Raw genomic sequence first — 24,053 nt, 5'->3', positions numbered from 1 at the left:
CTTAATATTGATGTTAGATCTCTAAAAACAAAAAGGTTATAATGAATACAAAGTGAGTACTCTAACTTCACAACTATAGAATTTCCAGTGGACACCGTTTTCTGATTATAAATGCCTATATCTATATACCAATCGTTAGTTCTTCGTTAGTTTCTCGATTGTTCTAAAATACGTACGCTCAAATACTCGTTCAAACATTCACAACATGGTTTTTAAACAGTTTAGAAATACGTTCAAAATTAAATGTGTTAAATTGTTAAATTATACCGAGGATGAGGATAAATATTTTTTACTTATGATAAATTAGTTACCATAGTTTTATGAATTGCAAAAAGGGGGTTTTATCCAAGTTCCATGCCTATAACCGGCTCCATACATGCGCTATATCCACGCGAAGTACAAAGCAGCAACTCGACGAATCGCGAGTTGTGTGGCAGCCACGCTAACTTCACCCCACTTTGTATGTCTCGTAACTTTTATACTTTTGAAGAACTAACGTAAATATTGGAGAACTATCGAGAAATAACGAAGAACTAACGAGTGGTATATAGATATAAGCATTTACAGTCATAAAACTGTGCCCGCTGGAAATTGTGTAATTGTGAAGTTAGCGCCACTTTGTATGCCTCGTAACTTTATTTTTATTTTTTAGAACTAGCGTAAATATTGGAGAACTAAAGAGAACTAACAATGAACTAACGATTGGTATATAGACATAAGCATTTATAGTCATAAAACGGTGCCCGCTGGAAATTGTAATTGTGAAGTTAGCGTACCCACTTTGTATGCCTCGTAACTTTTTTTATTTTTTGAGAACTAACGAAAATGTTGGAGAACTATTGAGGACTAACGAAGAACTAACGATTGATATATAGATGTAAACATTTCTCATCAGAAAATGGCGCGCGCCAGAAACCGGAAGTGTGAAGTTAGCGTACCCACTTATTATCGGCTATAACTTTTTTATTTTTTTTGGAACTAACGATAAACATTGGGAACTATCGAGAACTAACGATGAACTAACGATTGGTATTGTTGATTCCACTAATTTTACTAATAAAAGTTCACATTTTGTATAAGAAAATATAAAGTAAGTTTTTATTAAATCACAATCTGTAAGTAAACATAAACAATTCAACAAGTAAACAAAAGAATAATTTGAACACATGTTAGAAATAAAATGTAAATAAATAGTTATTTGTGCAACTAGTGAGAAAAGTGAGCAATTGACTCACTCGAGAGTGTCTATACTCCTTTTATCTATGCTCGAGAGAAATCCTTACGAGCCGTAGGCGAGTGAGGAATGGTTTCTCGAGTGAGGCAATTGTACTTTGAACTCGAGTTGCACATTATACTTTTCCTACAGTTACCATAAAACAAATAAATTTGTGAAGAAACATAACCTATTTTTACACAAAAGTGAACTTTTAATACAACATTTAATGTGAAGTGACAAATACAACAGTACAACAGCTGACCAGCTGATTTACAGCCAGTGCTGCCAACGTATTTCGCGTGCATACAACGTTGCCTGCAGGTTACGCGCTCACTATTTCGTGCCTTCACGTTGCAAATCTGGAGTGAGACAAAGTAATTAGAGTGAGACAATGTTATTGTCTCACTGATGAGCGAATTGGCCACTTTGCTTTCTCAAATCAGGGAGGGAACATGGACATTGTTAGGTAACTGTAGGAAAACATATGTTAACACCTCCTCCTCTATTTACTGTGCTGAGGCACTCTGCGAAGAATCAGCTGATCAACATGTCTTCTAGTTATTCGCCCATCTCCCAGCTGAACTACGTACATTACATGTCCTTGCTTTTCAGTTATATAGCCCGAGTACCACTTGGATGATCCATTGACATATACCCGCGCTTGAACCTTATCTCCAACTTTGAAATTCCTTTTTATACCGACTTGGAGTCCCTTGTTCTGAAATTTGTTCTCTAATGTTGGAACAATTATTGCGAGGTTTGTTCGTACACTCCTTCCAAACATTAAGTGGTATGCTGATGTACCAGTTGAATTCGGGGATTGCCTGAGTTGCATTACAAGCCTTTGGATTTTATTTGGCAGTGTACCCTTTTCTCCCTCCATGGATTTTAACGCCTTCTTGACAGTCTGCACGTATCTTTCAGCCTGGCCGTTTGAGTTTGGGTGATATGGTGCCGTTGTTCTGTGAACAATCCCACATTCATTCATGAAGTTTTTGAACTCTTGGGAAACAAACTGTCTTCCATTATCTGAAACTAAGATTTGAGGAAACCCAAAAGTTGAAAAGATTTTCCGTAATTCTTGGACTGTCCATGTACTTGTAGTTGTTCTTGTCTGTATCACCTCCACCCACTTACTAAAAGCATCCACTAATATGAGGTACTGTTGGCCATCTGTTGGTCCTAAGAAATCGATGTGCACTCTTTCCCATGGATTAGTAGGTTGTTCCCATGGATGGATAGTTTTTCTCGGGTTGTTGCATTGTTCAATGCATTGTCGACATTCAGCTACCATCTGTTCAATATCCTTGTCTATACTTTTCCACCAGCAAAAACTGCGAGCTAAAGCCTTCATTTTTATTTCTCCTAAATGAGCTACGTGTAATTCTCGAAGCACGTGAGGTTTGAGGGATTGAGGTATCATGACTCTCCAGCCCTTCAGTACACAATCATCTTGAATGGACAGTTCGTTATCGTGAAATCCATATTGTTCGACAGATTGTCCTGATTTTAAGGCCTGTAGGACTGGACCCAACACAGAATCGTTGATAGTTTCCTTAGCCACCACGGTACTGTTGACATTAAGTGTTTCTAGTTGGTTTATGTGGTACTTAGAGAGGTCATCTATTGCATTTTCTTGTACAACTTCGGTAGGGAAACGTGAAAGATAATCTGCATTGCTATGATGAGCAGTTTGCCTGTACTCTATGTCGTAGTTGAACCCGGAGAGAAAGTGAGCATAGTTGAATATCCGTGTTGCCGAGATTGTTGGTAAGGTCTTTGCTGGATTAAAAATTGAGACTAGCGGTTTGTGGTCTGTAATCAAAGTAAACTTGCGGCCATAACAAAATGGGAAATACTTTTTCAGGCCCCAATATATTCCCAAGGCTTCCTTGTCGATTTGAGAGTATTTTTGCTCTGATTTTGTTAAAGATCGAGAGGCGAAGGCAATTGGTCTGTCCGTTCCATTGCTATAGCGGTGAGACAGAACGGCTCCCACACCTACCGGTGAAGCATCACCCAGACAGCACACTTTATCCCAGGGACATCCCATAGTAGTCCCATATGTCCTGAGAATGTCTCGGGATATGTGTGCTATCCTCAGGATATCCCGCAAAATCCCGGGACGAGTACGAAATCCACAGGATATCCTACAATATACCGCAATGTCCCGGGATTTGTAAGTTAACCTCAGGATATCCTGTAAAGTCCCGGGATATGTACGAATGCCATAGGATATCCCAGAATGTCCCATGACATCCCGGGACATGTAAAAAATCCACTGGATATCCTGTAATGTCCCGTAATGTCCCGGTAACAAACTGAAGAAAAAAATACTACCACTGATGAAATGTACAGTATATCTAAATTTAAATGTTCAACAAGGCCAATATATAATAATTTGTTTTTTTCACTAGTGCTTTCAGAAACTTGGTTTCCATCTTCAGGCTGTGTTTACACTAGTACAGAAAGTAAATATTTACTTAATAAATTAATTTTAAACAAAGTTAAAACAGATGATTTAAAGGATATTGGAAAAATAAAAAAATCTTTTGAATTTTGGATATTTTACAGTGTTGTTCTTGATGTAATTATTTTCAGTAATTCCGAATTTATAATTGGGCCGTCTTCATTATTTAACAAATAATTTTGGTCTGTTTTTTTTTTCTAAAAATAAGATTCCCACGCATTAAGATGTTGAGGTTTTATAATTTATTTTAAAAGTTTAAGGTTTCCCAGATTGAAAATATGTCTTGTTAATACTATGGCTAGCAAGGGTTGACTTTACTTTACTGACATATTACTACCACTGAGTTCAGGAAAACTCGAGTTCTATCATAGTTGTGTGAAATGTGAATTTAATTCTAACTTTAAATTAATAAAACAACAAAAAACTAATTTTAATCATATAACAATCAATTATTACAGTGCTAATCTAATGGTGATTAAATAATCTATATTCAAATACCAGTATCCTCTCCAACTACCAGAAAAACAATTCAACTACTTGAGGCCTAAACAGATTAACAGAATCATATATAGCCTATACTGTAGTATCAAAAATATTTTAAGTATTGCGACCATTGCAACTGTCGGCTACTCTTTAACCACTTTAAAACACCCATAATCAACAAGCGCAGATAGCTCAGGAGGTAAGGTAAGAGGCTCACAAGGCGAAGGTACCAGGTTCGAAACCCGTCTGGGCCAAAAACTTTTTTCTCGTTTTTTTCTTCAAAATTTGTTTTTATTAACTATTTAATCAATTTACTAAACTTATAATTAAGCTTTTCATACTAAATCTATATTATTTTGTGTTTTTTATGTTCAGGCCCAGACCACACTTTATCCCAGGGACATCCCATAGTAGTCCCATATGTCCTGAGAATGTCCTGAGGACTACCCTGGGATGACCTCGGATGTCCCACGGATATGCGTGTGAGCTTATCCATAGGACATCCCCGGGCGGGGACATTAGGCATTCCTGTGGATATCCTGTGATATCCCAAGTTGACCATAGGACCACTATGGGATATCTTGCATATCCTGTCGCAATATCCGTGGGATGTCCTGAGGAGAAAGTGTGCTGTCTGGGCAGTAGCTAAGACCAGAGGTAAGCTAGGATCAAAGTGAACCAAAACGTCGTCACTTGTGATAATTTCCTTAATCTTCTGAAAACTCTTTTCACAAGATGAATTCCAATTGAAAGGATTTCCTTTTCGTAGCAGTAGGTTCATCGGATGTAGAAGTGTTGCCAAATTCTTTATGAATTTGTTGTAATAATTTGCTAGGCCCAGGAAAGTTCGGAGTTCAGAAACGTTTTCTGGCCTTTTACATTTCAGAATGCTCTGTATCTTGGTATCTGACTTATGTAGCCCTTTGCTATCGATCACATGACCTAAATACTCAATTTTCGTCTGGAAAAACTTGCATTTGTCTCTATTTAGCCTCAAATCGTTTGTCTTCAGTCGTTCGAACACCTGTTTCAGTCGGCGAAGAAGCTGTTCCCGGTTAGATCCTTGGATAATGACATCATCGAAGAAACATTGTACACCTTCTAAGCCATGTAATGTTTTGTCCATGAATCTCTGCCATAACAAGGGTGCCACTTTTACTCCAAACATTAATCGGTTCACCTTAAACAGCCCTTTATGAGTACTGATTGTTTGCATTATGGCACTGTTTTCGTCAATCTCCAGGTGCAAGTATGCATTACTGATATCAAGAGTACAAAATATCTTTCCACAATGCATCTTTGACATGATATCGTCGATCCGAGGTATAGGGTAGTGTTCGTCTTTGATGACTTTGTTCAATGTCACCTTATAATCAGCGCATATTCTGACTGAACCATTTGGTTTGACGACCGGAACAATTGGTGTGCCCCAATCAGATGATTCGACTTGTGTGATTATACCCAAAGTTTCCAGTCGTTCAAGTTCTTTCTCTACTTTTTCTTGTAATGCATGTGGCATGTGTCTTGGTTTGATGTAAATTGGCTGGGTTTCGTCTTTTACATTAAAATGGCCCTTTTCGTTTGGCATTTTTCCAATGCCTTCTTTGAAAATGTCTTCGTATTGAATCATCAGTTTATCTAGTTCTTGAATGTTTTCATTTGTTTCACTTGAATCTAATGAATGTATGTCAGCTGCATCAAGCTGAATCTCTCTCATCCATTCTCTTCCGAATATAGAGTCTACACACTTGTTTACAATGTACAGTTTTCCAACAAAACTTTGATCTTTGTACTGAACATCTACAAAAACAACTCCTCTTGGATTGATTATTTCTCCAGTGTATGTCCTGAGTTGAACATTTGTTTTGAAAATCCTTTTTGGAGAATTTAAAAGCTTAAATGTATCATATGATACAATACTGAGAGCCGCTCCTGTATCTAATTCCATTGTCATGAGTCGTCCTTCCACTTTTACCTCGAGCATAAACTTGTCATTTGATTTTGAATGAAGTTGGTAAATTTCATGAGTGTCATCACTTGTATTTTCTACGGTTTCATCTGATTGTTTTACTTCCTTGTTTGGTTTCCTTAAGCACACTCTTGCTAAGTGACCAAAACGTTTACACGAGTTGCATTCTGCATTTTTGAACTTACATTGATGAGCTCTATGTGAATCATCACCACATCTATAGCACTTGTTCTTCAGTTTCTCAAAACGAGATTGATAATCAGAGAGTTGTATATGATTAGATTTACTTGATTTACTATCCAGGTGTTTGTTCTTGCTCGATACTTGGTGTACTTCCTCTCGATTTTCATTTGTCTTAACTATTCTGCTCTCACTTTTCGCTAGTTCCAATGTAGCTGCCTTCTCGACTTGTTTGCAATAGTTTATCTTGAAGAAGATGAAGACGTATATCAGAACTGCATTCGAAGTAGAATTTCAGATACGGATTCATTACAATGTGTACAAGTAAACTGGCATACGACACTGAGCTTTCGAAGAGCATTTGCTTAAGCTTGTACAGATTCATTACAGAGTTGAGTACGTGTTGTGAATTTGTGCTGACGTGCCCAAATACTGGGTTTTGGTTCTAGTTGAGCCATTAACAGATGAATCAATTCCTCATACGGCTTGTTATGTGGATCATCTGGTATGCAAAGATCGTAGAGCTGTTCGTGTATTTGTGGGGCGATTGATTGTAAAAATAAATCCACTTTGACCTGTGGACTTAAGTTTCCCCGTAATTTTGTGTAGTTTTCAAAGCGCCGAGTGAAGTTTTGAAAACTTTCCTCTTGTGTATATGGCTGGAAAGGAATATTAGATACATGTTGAGATATTGTAGATGCAGACATAGCAGTTTGTGTATTGTACTTTTTCTTTTCTACTTCAAGGAATGTTCGTATCTCTCAATGTATTTCTTCTAACTGCCATCGAATTTCTAATTCACTTTCTACTGAATTCGTGTGAAGTTCAATATTTGACTGTGTAGCTTCGAGGTCAGTCCATATTGCTGAAAGCTTATCGGTATAGTAAGTGCATGTATCTTGAGAATGTTCACATGTATGTAAATCATCCTTGAGTTTGTTCAAGCGTAGTTCTAGCAATTTCCTTTTCTTGAGATACAAATCCAATTCTTTTCTACTTACCATTTTACTCGTCGCCATTGTTGATTCCACTAATTTTACTAATAAAAGTTCACATTTTGTATAAGAAAATATAAAGTAAGTTTTTATTAAATCACAATCTGTAAGTAAACATAAACAATTCAACAAGTAAACAAAAGAATAATTTGAACACATGTTAGAAATAAAATGTAAATAAAACATATGTTAACAGGTATGATCAAAAGTGGATACGCTAATATGGGTACGCCAACTTCGCGGACCTTATTAGCTGAGGGAACACCATTACCATAACAATACGATACGCAGCCATCGGCCTCGGTGATCTAGTGGTTAGCGTGCCGGGCTGATATACTGAAGGTTCCAGGTTCGAATCCCGCTAGTAGCACTAACTTTTTGTCTAAGATTTTTTCATTATCAGCAAGTTTGGTTGGTTTGCCAAGTTTGCCACGTTGCCACTTCGAAGGCCAAAAATACTTAAAGTCCGCTTAAAGTTTACAGCTCTAGATTTTTAATTCATATTGTTTCGGTTTCCATTTATGTATGTTTTATTTTCAATATTTTAATAAATTTATGTTCATAAATTTAAATTTAAATCAATAAAGTGCGAATTAATAAGCTGATGTCACCTGTCTGCCATGTTATCTTATGGGACGTCTGTCACTAAACAACACCACTTGCGACGTTGCCAATTCTACCAGGCTGTTAAATGTTGCCGTGCTACAGGCCGCGTCCTGGTGGAATTGGCAACGTCGAAAGTGGTGTTGCTTAGTGACAGACGTCCCATAAGATAACATGGTAGACAGGTGACATCAGCTCATTAATTCGCACTTTATTGATTTCAATTTAAATGTGTAAACATATATCTATTAAAATATTGAAAATAATACATAAAAAATTGAAAACCGAAACAATATGAATTAAAAATCTATATCTGTGCATTTTAAGTGGAGTCAATATTGTCATAGTCCAGTAACCAATCTTTCGTAAATACACAAAAATACCATTAGCATAGATTAAACATTCTCCTCAAGGAGTTTAACATACATTAACATACTCCTTGAGGAGTAGGCTATGTTTAATCTATGCCATAGCTGCTTCCAAACAAAACAGCTGTTACAACACCACTTGCGACGTTGCCACTTCGAAGGCCGCGGCCTGGAGTTAAGAGGTGGCCGTGCCTGTAGTTAAAGGTGGCCGTGCCACCAACACATCTGCACCTAATCCCTTGCTTGTGTTCATTTTTTTGGTCATAACATATTTTTACAGTACTATTTCTCAAAAGTTCGTGTTCCAGTTCCTTATTAGCTCGAGATGCCAAAAGATGTGAATAACACAGACAAATGAAATTAAATTTGCATATAATTAGTCCGTAAAAAGGTAGAAATAGTAAGCTCTGTATTCCAAAATTACATTGACGATATGGTACCGGTAATTGATTAAATAATTTGATCTATTTACTTTCTACATGCGGCAAACGTAAATTTTGACACAAGCAGCTAATAAGTACAGCCTATAATATCAGGGAACTCTGAACATAGATTCTGTGTGTTGCCGATGGCAAAGAACGGCATTGAACCAACGATATCTTACTTTTAGCAGGCAGGTTGATAAACTCATTCGTACTCATCGGCAATATGAACACTTTTTATTTTTACACAAGTATAATCAATGACGGCCCGGATTGACGGGTATAATAGGATGCTTTTCTGAGTATCCATAACCATACTGTAAATTTCCAGGCGTCCATATTTTTTTAGATTGCTGTTTGTTTTGTTTATTATTATGATAATTTGAAATAAATCTGCCTTTCCCTGTCACTAGTCATAATGCAGCGGTGGGGCACACGGGAGGGACTAAGGCTAACATATCTTGTAGTGTCAGCGTTCGCCGCTAGAACTGCTAAGTTGAAATCATTTAAATTAACTTTTTTTTAGTTATAAAATTAACTTTTTAATTATAAAATATTGTTTTAAAATTATAAAATAAATTTTTAATTTTTAAAATTAAACTGTCATAACATAACCTAACCAACCAGACTTGCTGATAATATAAAAACTATATAAGATACAAATCTAATTAATAATTACTTATAATTTTCAATTAATTATAAAATTAATTTTAAAATGTAGTATTATAAAATTAAACTGTCATAACCTAACCTAACCAACCAAACTTGCTGATATGAAAAATTTGTTGACAAAAAGTCAGTGCTACGAGTGGGATTCGAACCCAGGACCCCCTGCACACCAATCCGAAACGCTACCAACTATGCCACGTACGCCGCTGAAATCACATCGTTTCGTAACGGTAATCGTGTTGCCTCAAGAGAAGACATTACCCACTAGAGATATGACGTCACTACACCTTTAGCCTTAGTCCCTTCCGTGTGCCCATTCCCATAACGCAGTAACCATTTAACCAAAACCCAGTCCCAGCCACAGGGTATTTACTCAGGGGAGGTATAGAAGAGGCTACGATGACAGCTGTGGGCTTCTTATTAGCTGAGGGAACGGGGGAACGCCATTACCGTAACAAAACAACAAAACGATCAGTCCAGTGGTCATCGGCCTCGGTGGTCTAATGGTTAGCGTGCCGGGCTGATATGCTGAAGGTCCCGGGTTCAAATCCCGCTCGTGGCATTAACTTTTTGTCCAAGATTTTTTATTATCAGCAAGTTTGGTTGGTTTGGTTCGGTTATGACAGTTTAATTTTATTACTAAGTCATTATAAAATTTTAGTAGAGCAATTTCTAGTTTTATTTAATAAACATAATTATTTATACTTAAACATAATTATTAGTGAACAGCGCTGTAGTAGAGAGCACTTTGGCAATGAAGGTTTACTAATCGCAAAAATAGTCCTGTTCTTAAAATAACATTATAAATGCCTCAAATTCAATTTTATTATTTTTTAATTATAAAATTAAACTATCATAACCTAACCGAACTAACCAAACTTGCTGATAAAGAAATAATATAACAAAAGTTTAGTAATCGGAAAAATAATTCTGTTTATTAAATAAAACTAGAAATTGCTCGATTAAAATTTTATAATGACTTAATAATAAAATTAAACTGTAATAACCGAACCAAACCAACCAAACTTGATGATAATAAAAAAATCTTGGACAAAAATTTATTGCAATCAGTAGGATTCGAACCCGGGACGTTCAACTTATCAGCCCGGCACGCTAACCATTAGACCACCGAGGCCGATGGCTAATGGCTACTGTCAGTTTTGTTACGGTAAATGGGTAAAGGCGTTCCCTCAGCTAATAAGAAGCCCACAGCTGTCATCGTAGCCTCTTCTATACCTCCCCTGAGTAAATACCAGCCACAGTCGTACTTAATTAACGAACGACAACAATGTAAAAGTCAACTAGGCCTAGTGTTAAGTTAAACATCGGCAAATATTTATTTTAACTTATTACTTTGGTTATGATTTATTAGGACTAGGCCTAAGTACTTAAAAAATTTAAAACGAGTTATCTTTTTATCTCATGTCAATTGTTAGAATAGGAGATCCAGTAAATAATATTTTAAAGTATTAGCTTAGGTATAACATTATTTATTTCCCAATATGTTGATTGGTAAAGCTACTGGAGTGTGTGTTAGGAATCTAGGATGGAAAGCTGGAATATTGTCTCCAAGAATTGTAAGTATCCAATAGACGCTTATTATATATAGGGCCTAACTTGCATTTATTTGTGAATCAAGAGACTATTTATTATTTACTTGGTATTGTAAGTGACTTAGCCTATTGCATTTGCTTAGTGGCCAAATAAATCATTGAATCATAAGGCTTTTTAACACATTTTTGTTTGCCTATCTAGCCTAGATATTTGTTGTTTCATTGGGGTACAGTTTCTTAACTGGACTAAGTTAGGCTAATATAGATTGAAGCTCTATTATACCTGAAATGCAACTGTCATAACCAAACCTAACCTAACTAACTAAGTTAAACTTGTTGATGATGAAAAAATCGAATGAAGGTTTAAGTTTCCAATCGAAAAAGATAAGGGCCCGGACAATGAACCCTGTGGAACCCCAGAGGGGTGGACTTCCGTGTCTGTTGGCATAAGCAACCGAATGAAAATATCGATTGATAGCCTAAGTTAACTTATATCGAATGAAACAATCGAATAATCAATATTTTCATTCCATTGTTTGTGCCAACAGATACGGAAATCTACCCCCTCAAGAGTAAGTTAAGAGATAAACTCAGATGTGTTTGCAGATGCAAATTTTACATACACACTTCGGTTTTGGGAGGTAGCTGGTTTTACCACTTTACTTATTTCTCCGTTTCCGAATCCCTGGACAAGCAGCTTCCACAAGAGGAGAGTGTGATCCACCGTGTCAAACACCTTAGAGAAGTCTAAGTACCTATGACAGCATCCAACTGACTGTTCGTGACAAAGGCTTACTTAAATTGTTGACTGAAGGAGTGTTAAGTTGGTAACAGTACCTAGACCTTCCTGTTGTAAAACTATGCTGCTGTGGACAACTTATTCTAGCCAGTTTGAGCTTGATATGGTCAAGAAAGATGTCTTCTAACATTTTGGATATATGGCAGGCAGGATTGAGATAGGCCTATACAGTAGACCCCCTCTTAACCGACCTCGTATTAACCGATAATCAAATTATCCGCCTTCGATCGTAAAATAATACAGTTTGTTTTAACCGACCTTGCTGTGAGAGCAGCTCGGTTTAACCGCCGCTTTCTAGGAATCTGGGCATTTCCGCTCCCACGCTTTGCGATGATAACTGAACCATACGCTTATCTCCACAGGATATGACTAACAATAGGCTAAGTTATTTTGTGTTGATCACAAAAAATATAGCATAGCCTAGCCTATTTTTAGTTTGCCATCATCGTTCGTAGCTCGAGCACATCTGATCTGATTTGTTATCTGTGCGGAAAATGTATAACATCATAAAGTGCGTTACGATTTTGATAACTGATTACTGATTATCTTGTCGCCGGAGTAAACAAACAACGCAACTTGTAGGGAAGGCAGGGAAGGGGGGTTAACAACTCCAAGGTCAAGATAGTTTTTGTGCCTCGAGCCTCCAGTGAGAGGCTATAAATAAACGTCCTGTTTTGTAACAAAATGGTCGCTTATAGACAAAAGGTTCTGTACTGAATTACGATGTTTTTGGAAAGCATCCATTACAGTACTAAAGTTATTAAAATAGGAATTTTATTGACTCTTGTCTAGTATTATAATATATTCCACTGAAAGTAGGCATATTTGACTTACCGTAACCGTGTTTTGTGTTTATTTGTGACTTTTCTATCAATATGAAAAAGGAGATAAGAGTAGTTTATTTTATAAATAATGCAAGTATGACTTCAAAATAATGATTATACGAGGTGTTAGCCCGTCCTACGTACGGGTGTAGTCAGTTAAAACTGTGTATAAATCAGAACAGCTAGCTTACACGTATAAAGACAAATTGTAGGCTATAGCAGCCTACAGTAGAAAGAGTAATTATCAATTGAGAAAGTGTATAGGCCAAGTCAACGATATCACCTTCCAATTCCATCGCATACCTGCCTCTTCCATAATCAATATCAACACAATTCAATTACTCATACTATACACAATTTCCAGTAGGTCTGAATAGAAACTCCCTAAAATAAAACAAAAACATCCAATAAAATTCACAGTACACATAATTATAACGTTGGCGTCCTGACATCACTAAACGAATCGTCCACACATATCCTTTATATCAATTTCACTGCATCAATTGCTAAATAAATAAGTGTAAACAAAGAAAAGTAAAAACAACAACATATAGTTTGTTTTGGTAAACAGCTGAGTCAAAAATAAAATAATATTCATTTGAACAAAAGAACTGGTCACATGTTGATGGAATTTAAAACGTAAAACACGCTAGTAAAGCTAGTGACGTAATTAATTGTCTATGTTTATTATCCATTCCGTTATCAGTTCTAATATCCTTAATAATTAAACCACTCTCATTGAATCAATGTACACCGTAATTCCCCATATTCATTTATTATTATAACTATAAAATATTCAGCGCCTCCAAACGTAACCACAACTAAACACACGCCAAACAACCTTTTAGATTTCATAAAAGGATGGTTAGTCTAATTGCAGTATCCTAGGTCAATGATGACGTTGTGCTCAATCCATATCATTCATATATGTATATCTTTGGATAAAACCCGTCTGGATTGTGGTGGTAATTTAAAATTGTATTCCTGAGATTTCTTGATCTCCTTCTTTATGACATCAATATTTCCGGGCCTAATCCAAACAAAGTTTAATCATTCAAAACATTGATTGTAAACAAACCAAGATGAATTAAAACGTGTACAAAATGGATTTTCCTACCCTTCCTAAAAAAGTTGAGCAGTATAATAATTTGTAGCCTATATCTTTTTTTAAGACTCGTGTACAGAGCCTCGACTTGTATACATTGATGGCGTTACTTTTCTCGGTGGTCTACTAATCTTACTTATTATTGAATTAGTGTGTACGGAGGGACCTCAAAATCAAATCTTAATCAAATACTTCTGTTACAAAAGAAAGCTATTAGATTAATGCTAAGTTTAAATTGGATTGAAAGTGTAAAGTATCATTTTTCTAATTTGGAAATCCTAACAGTGTTTGGAATTTATATATACGAGACAATAAAATATACTAAGCAGCACCATTTACCAAAAATACAGTTAGAACTAAGTAGGCCTACCAGTAATAGATATAATACCAGAAATGCACAATATGTTATACAAAACAGACATAATTTAGAATTTTATAAAAAAAACACAGTGTATAGAGGCCTTAGATATATAAGTTTTTTACCAAAAGATATAAAAAATGAATGTAATAGTAGGAAATTTTACTTTAAACTAAAAAAATACCTAGTAGAAAAAGCAATTTACTCCTTTGAGGAATTTTACAATTTAAAATATTGTGAATAGACAATAAGTACTCACTGACTCTATTCTTTGTACTTGTACATTCATGAATAAAGGAGATTTTGATTTGATTTGATTTGATTCCTAAAAGTCAATGACAAATCAGAGTAAATAAAATAATCTCATAGTTCTACAGAGCATTTTTATATCTAACCAGTTGTTACTTAAAAGAAAATTATATTGCACTAAAACAAACCGAAGATTACAAAGATTTATTTAAAAAATCCTTTGAACATCCTAGTATTTTACCTATGTATATTTAAATAATCTGTCATCTTCTTATCGAAGGATTGAACCATATTGAACGTATCAATGATTAGCATTACACATAGTATAAATAAGTCAACCCTTAGTATGTCTTTTAATTTTATCCAAATGCTGAATTTGTATTACAAACTCTGAATGTTTACATCTGTTATGTTAAACAAATTATATTACACCAAAAGCTAGTTTATAATCTTAGCGTCGGCTGCTAGACTTTTTAAAAACTAAAACTTAATTTCTAGAAAACTGGGACCCTAAACTAAAATTATGGCTTCAACATTCCCTAGTTCTCAAAATTATCTTTCTTTCAACACAAAAATCATGAAAATCCGTCGAGTGGTTGATTCAGAATCGTGAAATAAAAAAACACTGTTTCGTTTTAATATTATAGATAATTCCAAATGAATAGCACTTCATTATGTTATGATTTTAGGGATTGCCCGTTTTATCCGACCTTTTGAGTTATCCGACCTAGGTCCGGTCCCATTATGGTCGGTTAAGAGGGGGTCTACTGTAGTTGGTAACATCATAAACAGGTCCTGATTTGTGGATAACTTAGGAACAACATAGGCCGATTTAAATGCTTCAGGGAAGATACCAGTTCCCAGTGAAGCATTAAATATGCCGCAGATTGGTTCATCCAACAAACTGTGACAAAACAATAGGGGGAATTTTGTCTGGACCTCAGCCTTTGGTCTCATCAATCTTCTTCAATTTGTTCGAAAATTCTAGTGGGGTGTGTCTTAGCATTGAAGAGTTTTCAAGACCAATGCTAGAGGCGTGAAGGCTGGGAATGTGATCTAGTAGGTAGGCCTATAAACTGAGGAGAAGAAGCTCCTAAACAGTTCACACATCCCTTGAGGTTTATTAGACACCTTGGCGTTGAAGAACATTAATAAGGTATTGAGGAAGTGTTTTTGATAGCATTTACGTGGCTCCAGAAGAATGGAAATTTGACTGGTACGCCTTGTTTTACTCTCCTCAAATGTTGGTGGTAGTCAATATTGGTAGAGATCTTGCATGGTTGCATTTTAGAAACGAAGGTAGTTAATGGTTGTTGGATTATCTTAGTATCCTTGTACTGTTTCTAGAGAACTTTTTAGTGATCACTACATTCTTTGAAGCCGGAGAGAGAACCATCTGGGAAAAGGTGATTTTCCAACTCTTCTCATTGGTGAGTTAAGTTTCACCGCAGCAGCCAATCGCTGAGAGAATATTATCACTTGCTTCATTGGGATTAGGAGTATTTAAGTTAGAATAGAAGAGAAGTCAACTGCTAAGAGAGAGCTATAAGTATTTTGTAGAATGTATCTCCTGAGATCAGGCCTTTATTGTTAGGAGCAACCTTCTAATACAGGGTGTGGCATAAAAACCAATATATTTTCTTCAGCGCACTGTAGGCTAAATTGACATGTCGTCTGAGGGTGGTGGGGGTAGGCTCGTTAGAAAGCCTTCACTCTGCCGTTTTGTGTAGTCAGAGAGCAGAGGTCACCCGAGCTATGTGGGTTTGTTATAGAGTTGTTTAAAAAAATTAAATCAGTAGCAGTTCCGTGCATTCTTTCAATTAAGTTGACATGGTGAGGTTCTGTCGCGATTATCTGTTTGAATAGTAAAAAAATTTAATTAGATTAATTAAAATTTATCTGTAGGGATGAAAATTAAGATCAAATCTCAAAATTTGTGTATCCGAGCGGTCAGACATGTTCAAACAGCCGCTTTTTTTTTGCACGGGCCTACGTGGACTGTTTTCTACAGCAGCACTAAACTCTATTGAATATTAGTTGTCTGGCGTCCAATCTGACTTTGGATGGCATATCAGCTTCTTTTTGAACGCAGAAACCGTTGTTCTAAAGCTAGTAGCACACCCCATGATTGTGCTATGCGATGGAACCTCTCCATGTCGACCTAATTGGAAGAGTTGCTGCTGAGTTGTAAAGACTGAATCATTACTTTTTAAATAGGCCTACAACATACTTTAACACACGCTTTTACAAAACTTTTTAAAAACAAACACGCGTTGATCAGGAGACCACTGTTCAATGACTACAGAAAATGGCAGTGTGTAGGCTTTCCAACGAGCCTAACCCCACCACCCTCAGACGACCAGTCATTGCAGAAAATATATCGGTTTTTTTGGTGCACTCTGTATTTTTCTATTGCAGGGTAAATATATAGAAACGGCGAGATGATGCCTCTCTTCTACGGTATCATATCCCTTAATCTGTCTTGACAACATGTGTCATTTCAAATAATGGTCAAGACGGATGTTTATTGTTTATGTTTACACTTTTACATTCTTCTAGTTAGTTGTTCGTTACAAATTATTATACAAGGCAGTTCACTTTTTAGTTATTCAATAAAAATAGTTTACATCTTATCCAGTGCGTGAAATACTAACAGGCTACCAGTTCGGGTCACAACATACGGGTAGAAAAGAAAATGATGGTTTGTAACAATCTGTCACATCGAAAAATTGTATACTTGCCAGAACATATTTCAGCATCATTTACATCACCTGAGAGATTGGTTTCAGTAATGATTATCACATCAAAGCTTGACAAGGTTAGATAGTTTAAGCTCATCCAGTTTGTTGTCAATGGCATTTTGGTAGTAGACTGAGAGATGTCCGTTGGTCGAAGCTAGTTTTTAGCGAATTTCCCATAAAGGGAATTTTTGAATAAGCTATTACCATAGGTCTCATTGTAAGACCTTGACCCGGGATGGATTTACTTTTTAATTTTGAGGTCTCCACAGGCCTAAAAAAACCATCCGTTCAAATTCATATACCCTATACAGAAAAAGGACACAAAGTTAGTTTTAACAATTTGTATGTGTTAAACTACTAAGTGTTACTGACAGAATAGCACCAGTTTAAGTTTCCATACCCTCAAAGGTAGGCGGTAACAGACAAAAAAGACTTAATCAAAATATTTGTATTTGATTAGATCAAATGTGCACTAAAGATTGCTTTTATTTCAACGTCATTGTCATTTTCAGAATCCTCATTTAACTTCCAATAATTATAGTACAATATAATTGAGATCAAAACTCCGTATAAGCCCTTGTTCTGCAATGAAGTTTGAATTTATGATTTTTCAGAAAACATCATTAACTTTCATGTAGGCATCTCTATGCCACTCTGAACTATAGAGAGTGTCAAATAGTACTAAAGGGGTTTGGGTTTTACGGGGTAAAAATTGGTTTTTCCCATTTTTTACCCTAAAACACAAAATTTCACAATTTCCTTTCCAACCATATTGTAGAGCTTAAACAAAGAAATAATTTTGTATATTGCAGCGTTTTTGTATGCCTAACGGTTACGGAGATAATTAAAAAAAATGTAAATTTAAAATTCCCATGTTATTCTTATGGAGAATAAATAAACTGTTGTAGTTTGCTTGTTTATGGATATATTTTAATCAAATTTTTTCCATTTTATTTATTTTACACTAAGCTATCAATAATTCAATAAAAAAACACACCTCATTACCTCAATACATTCCCTGTAGCAGCAAACCTAAGTACTCATTAAAATTAATGTTACCTATTTAAATAGGAAATAAATCTTACAATTTTAAGGGAATATTTTAGTAGAAATCCAGCCAGGTAAATGGAAATTCGCTTAGTCTGTAGTTTGCTGCGGCGGGGGTACTTTGTTCTTCAATCTAACAGTTTTTCTAAAAAAAAAACAAAAAAAACAGAACAATTAAAGTGGCATTTTCTTAAAAGTAACATGCATTTGATTAATTAATATGGCAATAAATAGCTGCATTTTTAAATGGGGTTTATTGTAATGTTTACGATCCTTGTGAAATTCCTCACAAGAATATTAACTATTAGGATTAACATCCATATAAATGTAGGTTCTGCGATAAAATCTTTAAAATCATGATTTACAAAAAAAAATTGGATATCGTTTACGGTGTTAGTTACATGGTCCATTCTTACAACTAATTACTTTTATCCAATCATAAACAAATATTTCCAATAGAATAACCTCTAAAATGATGTAGACATTATACCTTATTATTAATATCTTCACCGAAAACCCAAAACTAGCTTTAAGTAGAGTTTACCAACTGATTGTAGTGCTCAAACTCATGCTAATGAAAAATACTTCAGCCACGTGATCTTTCCTCACTAACATAATTTAACAATGAATAAATGAATGTATTGAATGAATGAATGAATGAATGAATTATGAATGAATGAATTATGAATTTATTCCCCCACATATATAAAATTACACAACCAAATGTACAAAAGAAAAAAGGGCTTTATGCAAAACTAAACTAATTAACTATAACTAATTAACTATATACATGTGTAAAAGGTTGTTCCTATCTAATTAGTCCTGGAAATAGCAGACATAGGCTGTGCCTGTGCGTCTGCTAAGTTGCTATAAAGGCACCAACAGTAGCATTAAAAGACAACGTCTTTCATACAAGCGCACATCTGATTATCCCCTTGTGAATTTTCTGTTCATTATCCCCTGGAGATGAATAGTCCAAGCTCTTTATATAGCCGATAAAACAGGTCCAGCGACCTGTCTGGCCAACAATCCACACCATTACGACTTATCCAAGTTGTCAAGTTGTGTATTTACCATCGTTATATACCGAGTTAATTTCATACATCGTTTGAATGAACCATAAAACTAACACCATTAACGATATTTAATTTTTTTCTAAAGATAAATAAAAAACAGTATTTTAAAGATTTTATCACAGAACATACGTTTATATAGCACGACGAATAAAACAATACAGTAGAGAGTCAAAAATCCGAACCAATTGTAGGTAGTTCAGTACCGATTTGTTCGGATTTTCAAACATAGCCTAGAAATGTCTATTGGACACAAAATTAGGTCTACAGTATTAAAAATACAGTTCTAGGATACAGTGAATGAAATAAAAATACCCCCGCCGCAGCAAACCTGCAGACTAAGCGAATTTCCACTTGTCTGATTACATTTTTACTAAAATATTTCCATAAATAACACATATTTATTCCCAATTTAAATAGAATTACATTTAACGAGTGCTTAGGTTTGCTGCTACGGGGAAGGTAAAAAGTGTTTTTTGACCAAACGTCAATAGTGTAGTATGAAATAAATAAATTTGCCAAATTTTATTAAAATCTGTAAAAACAGTTTTCATTTTCTCCTTAAGAATAACATGGGAATTTTAAATTACACTTTTTTTTAATTTTCTCCGTGACCGTTAGGCATACAACAATGCTTCAATATACTAAATTATTTCTTTTTTTAAGCTCTACAAAATGGTTGGGAAAGATATTCCAAAATTTTATGTTTTTAGGGTCAAAAATGGGAAAAACCCATTTTTACCCCGTAAAACCCCCCATAAACCCCCGTTCCCATGGTCCGATCATGCTGGTTTGCGAACTCGTTCAAATAAATGTAGGTTTTCACGTTTATACCAAATTTCATCAAAATCAGATTATTTTTGTTCGAGTTATCGTGCTAACGGACACATATATAAAAATATATATAAATAAGAATTTGAACGGATAGTGTTTTTGGCCTCTAAGTTAGGGACCTCAAAAGGAAAAAGTAAATCGGTCTCAGGTCCAAGTCTTACCATGAGACCTACGGTAATAGCTTATTCCCTATATGGGAAATTCGCTAATAATGATTTTTGTACCTACTTAGGTATTTTTGATACATAACTGTAATTCGTTTCTTGAAAAAAATATGTAGAGCTTATACATTGGAAACGAACAAAACACAGACTAGCTCGGCACGTTCACTCATTTCCCTGCCAGGCACCGACTGTTAGGCCCGCGAAATTGTAAAACATCCCTTGTCTCTGTGCTAATTCATTATTTTCAAACACTCAGGAGTCTTGAGCGGTTTGGATTTTTGACGTTCGGATTTTCGAGTCTCTACTGTATTACGCTATGGAAAGTTGTACGCATCATCCAATTTTTACAGCAGTCAGCCGCTAGGGCAAAGGCGAGCGCGACATTGAGGACGGGGAAACACAGGCATCAGCCATCATCAGTTGCACCAGTAGCCTATTACCATTAACTATATAAACACTAGTGAGTTTTTTGGTCAGTTGAGCACTTCTAGACATTAAAAATGGCTCTATAAAGTCACCAAAGGGCTTTTAAGAGACATGGCTTCGCATTTAGGCCTATGTTTTGAAATTCATGAATGAAAGTTTGTCTTAGTTTAATTTTTTAAATGTCTACTTGCTCATGACAAATAACAGGTGAAATGGGAGGTTTTTGGACAGTTGGACACATATATAGACATTAATAATGGCTTTAGAAAGTCACCAAACGGCTTTGGAAATTACAATTTTTTTCTGGGAGGGCCCCCGGACCCCCCTACTACATTGGGGGTGCTCCACACCCCCCAAGCCCCCCGGTAGCCCCCTCCTTGACAAGGTCCTAGAACCGCCACTGATTATCAGTGTCTAGCCGACTAGTGTTAAATGTTGTTTTTTACAGTTTCCAATTAAAATTTCTTGCAAACTCAACCATTGAACATGTGCTCAATTTTTTGCAGCCTGAAACAGATGTAGGCCTAGTAACGATCCTATCATAAATTATGATTGTAACAGCCTAGTTGAATATATAATAGCAGATTTTTTACGGCAACACTGTAAGTCAACATAAACTTTTATTTGTCAATTCTGACAGTACGCCCCATAAACAGAAATTGAATGAAATTTATCATGAAACCGTATAGGGACTTCATGTTTCTATCAATATTTTTTTTTAATTTCAGATACGTTCCGAAAGGTTTACAGATACTACACCTTTACCACTTTTCACTCTTCAACAGAGATACAAGACTACGAGTTCAAATGAAAATGATTCATGTAAAGATGAGCCTCAAAAGTAAGTTTCAGTAAAATAATGTATCCAATTAAAATCATTGGACCTAGTACTTGATGTGATATAATGTCAAGATTCGCTAAATCTATGTCTGATAAAAACCCAAAATAAAAGGCTTCAAACATGAGAAAGAATTTAATACCTCCACAACAAGATGTTACCTTTGTACACTGAAGTGGTAGAGTCATTAAGTTTAGCCGGTTGTCCATTGTCTGAAACTAAGTTTTGTTAGTTATAAAACTACCAAAACAATCGGTGTAAAAATTACTGAAAGTATTACTTACTTTCACAACATAAGTTATGGCATACTCTTGTCCTTAGGCTATACCCATTGAATGTATGGGTACAATGTTTTGAGGTAGAGATTTAGGAATTTGCATAGGGTAAATATTGATTGGTCAGAAAACAGGCAGAAAACCTGCAATGTGAACATTTCCACTGTTACCATTTAACTTTCCTTTGTTTAAACTTTGAGATTTAAATTTATTAACTTCATCTTATAACATAGTTGACTGAATTTCCTTCCCCAAAGTTTATAATTAAAACTAAGCTATTCTGTTACGTATTTCTTAAGTCTAGTCGCCAGTTGAAGCATCTAACTAAACTGTGTTTAAATGTAGAAAATGTGCGTAACTGGTGAAGGGAGATAGAAGATTGACGTAAAAAATTTATATCAAGTAAGCAATGTTTTGCATGGTGTAAGTGGCTTATACTGACTAAGTCCTTAACTTATACTATCAGTAAAATGTTGTGAATACTTCCTAAATCTACCTAGTATTAACATAATAATATTAGCCTAATTCATTTGTATTAAAAATATTTTTACAGGTCTAGAAAAATCAGGAAACTAGCAGCCATAGCTCTTTTTGGAACTACAGTTGCTATCGTAACTGCAAAGCATGACAATGACTTCCGAGATTGGTCTAAAGAGCATATTCCTGCTCTAGACAACATGGTCAAAATTATATTTCAAGAGGAACAAACATATTTAGAATCTCTTGATAAAGCTCATAAGGCTGTCAGTGCTAGGTAAGTATGCTATAGGTTTGGTATAAGTTTTAAATTTTCATGTTAATAGCAAAGGAACTGGTTTTTTTAGCGAATTTCCCATATAGGAAATTAAGCTATTACGGGGTGACCCAAAAAAACAGGGACAATTTTAAAATGTTATTACTCAGCTGTTATAAAGGCTGGAGAGTTCATTGATGCGGCAAAAGAAAGTTTATTTGATGCCATTTAGTGTATAGTTACTATGGATCATCAATGGTTACCGCAACATCGTGCCTTTGTCATAGAGACTTTTTTGAAGAATAATTTGACTTTCATTTCTACTCAACGTCAATTTCGTTTTCACTTCAACATTGGCCGTAATGGTCCAGCCCCAAACCGAATGAACTACTCAAAGATGGGTAAACAATGTCCTAAACACGGCTTTTGTACTCAAAATTAAACCTATGCAAATTTAAATTTCAATGCAATGTTTTGCAAACGGTTGGCTTTGGACGTTCGACGCAGGACACTCGCGCGAACCATTTCAATGTTTTCCGGCGTCCGAACAGTCCGAGGTATCCCACTAGGTTTGAGTTTGAGTGCAGAAGACGTGTTCTGGAAATTACTTACCCAACTTTAAATAGTTTTTGGCTTTGGGGTTGCACCATTACGGCCAATGTTGAAGTGAAAACGAAATTGACGTTGAGTAGAAATGAAAGTCAAATTATTCTTCAAAAAAGTCTCTATGACAAAGGCACGATGTTGCGGTAACCATTGATGATCCATAGTAACTATACACTAAATGGCATCAAATAAACTTTCTTTTGCCATATCAATGAACTCTCCAGCCTTTATAACAGCTGAATAATAACATTTTAAAATTGTCCCTGTTTTTTTGGTCCACCCTATATATAGTATGGTACCCAAATAATGCTCCTGCAGTTAACCATTTTAATGACACCATAGAACCTTGATTGCATAAGGGTGGCCGGGGGTGGGGTACGGAATAAACCCCAGTAAAAAGGGTGGCCTTAAGGTTAGTCCTGAAATATTATTAAAGTATTTGGTACATTCCACTTTTTTTAAGCTAAATTTGCCTTGTCAATTTATTTTTGTTGCATTGCTTTCAAAATTTGAATACATACTACTGTGGCCACTGACATAGTGTGAATTGTTCAACTTTTATGTTTTACTCCACTATCTGTATAAATACGGTTATTTTGGGCAGATCTTCTAGACAACATTCACTAATTTTTCCAAATTTACTGACAGAACAATCTGGTTTTCCCGATTCCAGAGCATTTGGGTGTGTTGCTTTCAAATTTTTTATGCAGTTTCAATTCAGCCTTTCAGCAGGTTGAATGAAAAAAGTACAGGTTTTCAGCGCTTTTATAACAACGGGCGACTTTTTATAACAAAAATACTACCTACTGATGTAATTGTCATGAAATTTTGATAGCTTTTAGAACATATACTTTTTAAGCATATTTATAAGTTTTAGAATTTTCCATCAATTAAAAAAATCTGTTATGGTTTTTGTAAAGGCATTTTATTTCAGCGACGGAACAAGTTAGAAACTACGATGGAAGCTTGAATTAAAGCTCATAAAAAGATACAAATGAACAGTTAAACCACACATTAGCTAAGTGGTCTTTAATAATTAAAATGTACGTATAA

The 24,053-nt window shown here is 35.4% G+C and overlaps 1 protein-coding gene across 2 annotated transcripts in view; it reads left to right on the top strand.

The window, feature by feature from the left end:
* Window positions 1-10,632: 10,632 nt before the first annotated feature.
* LOC128986222 (MICOS complex subunit Mic60-like) overlaps window positions 10,633-24,053 on the top strand; it is a 49,038-nt gene continuing 35,617 nt past the window's right edge. For both annotated transcript variants that reach the window (XM_054406453.1, XM_054406452.1), the window contains exons 1-3: window positions 10,633-10,952; window positions 21,277-21,389; window positions 22,215-22,415. In XM_054406453.1, the coding sequence (XP_054262428.1) occupies window positions 10,878-10,952; window positions 21,277-21,389; window positions 22,215-22,415 (389 nt within the window). In that variant the 5' untranslated portion in view covers window positions 10,633-10,877. The remainder of the gene's footprint in view (window positions 10,953-21,276; window positions 21,390-22,214; window positions 22,416-24,053) is intronic.

This window comes from Macrosteles quadrilineatus, unplaced genomic scaffold, assembly GCF_028750875.1.
Source record: "Macrosteles quadrilineatus isolate MER2022 unplaced genomic scaffold, UCM_ALF_1.0 Scaffold_2__2_contigs__length_208266976, whole genome shotgun sequence".
NCBI classification, from domain to species: domain Eukaryota; kingdom Metazoa; phylum Arthropoda; class Insecta; order Hemiptera; family Cicadellidae; genus Macrosteles; species Macrosteles quadrilineatus.
The sequence above is the reverse complement of the archived record's forward strand: the minus strand, read 5'-3'. Positions and strand labels throughout refer to the sequence as shown.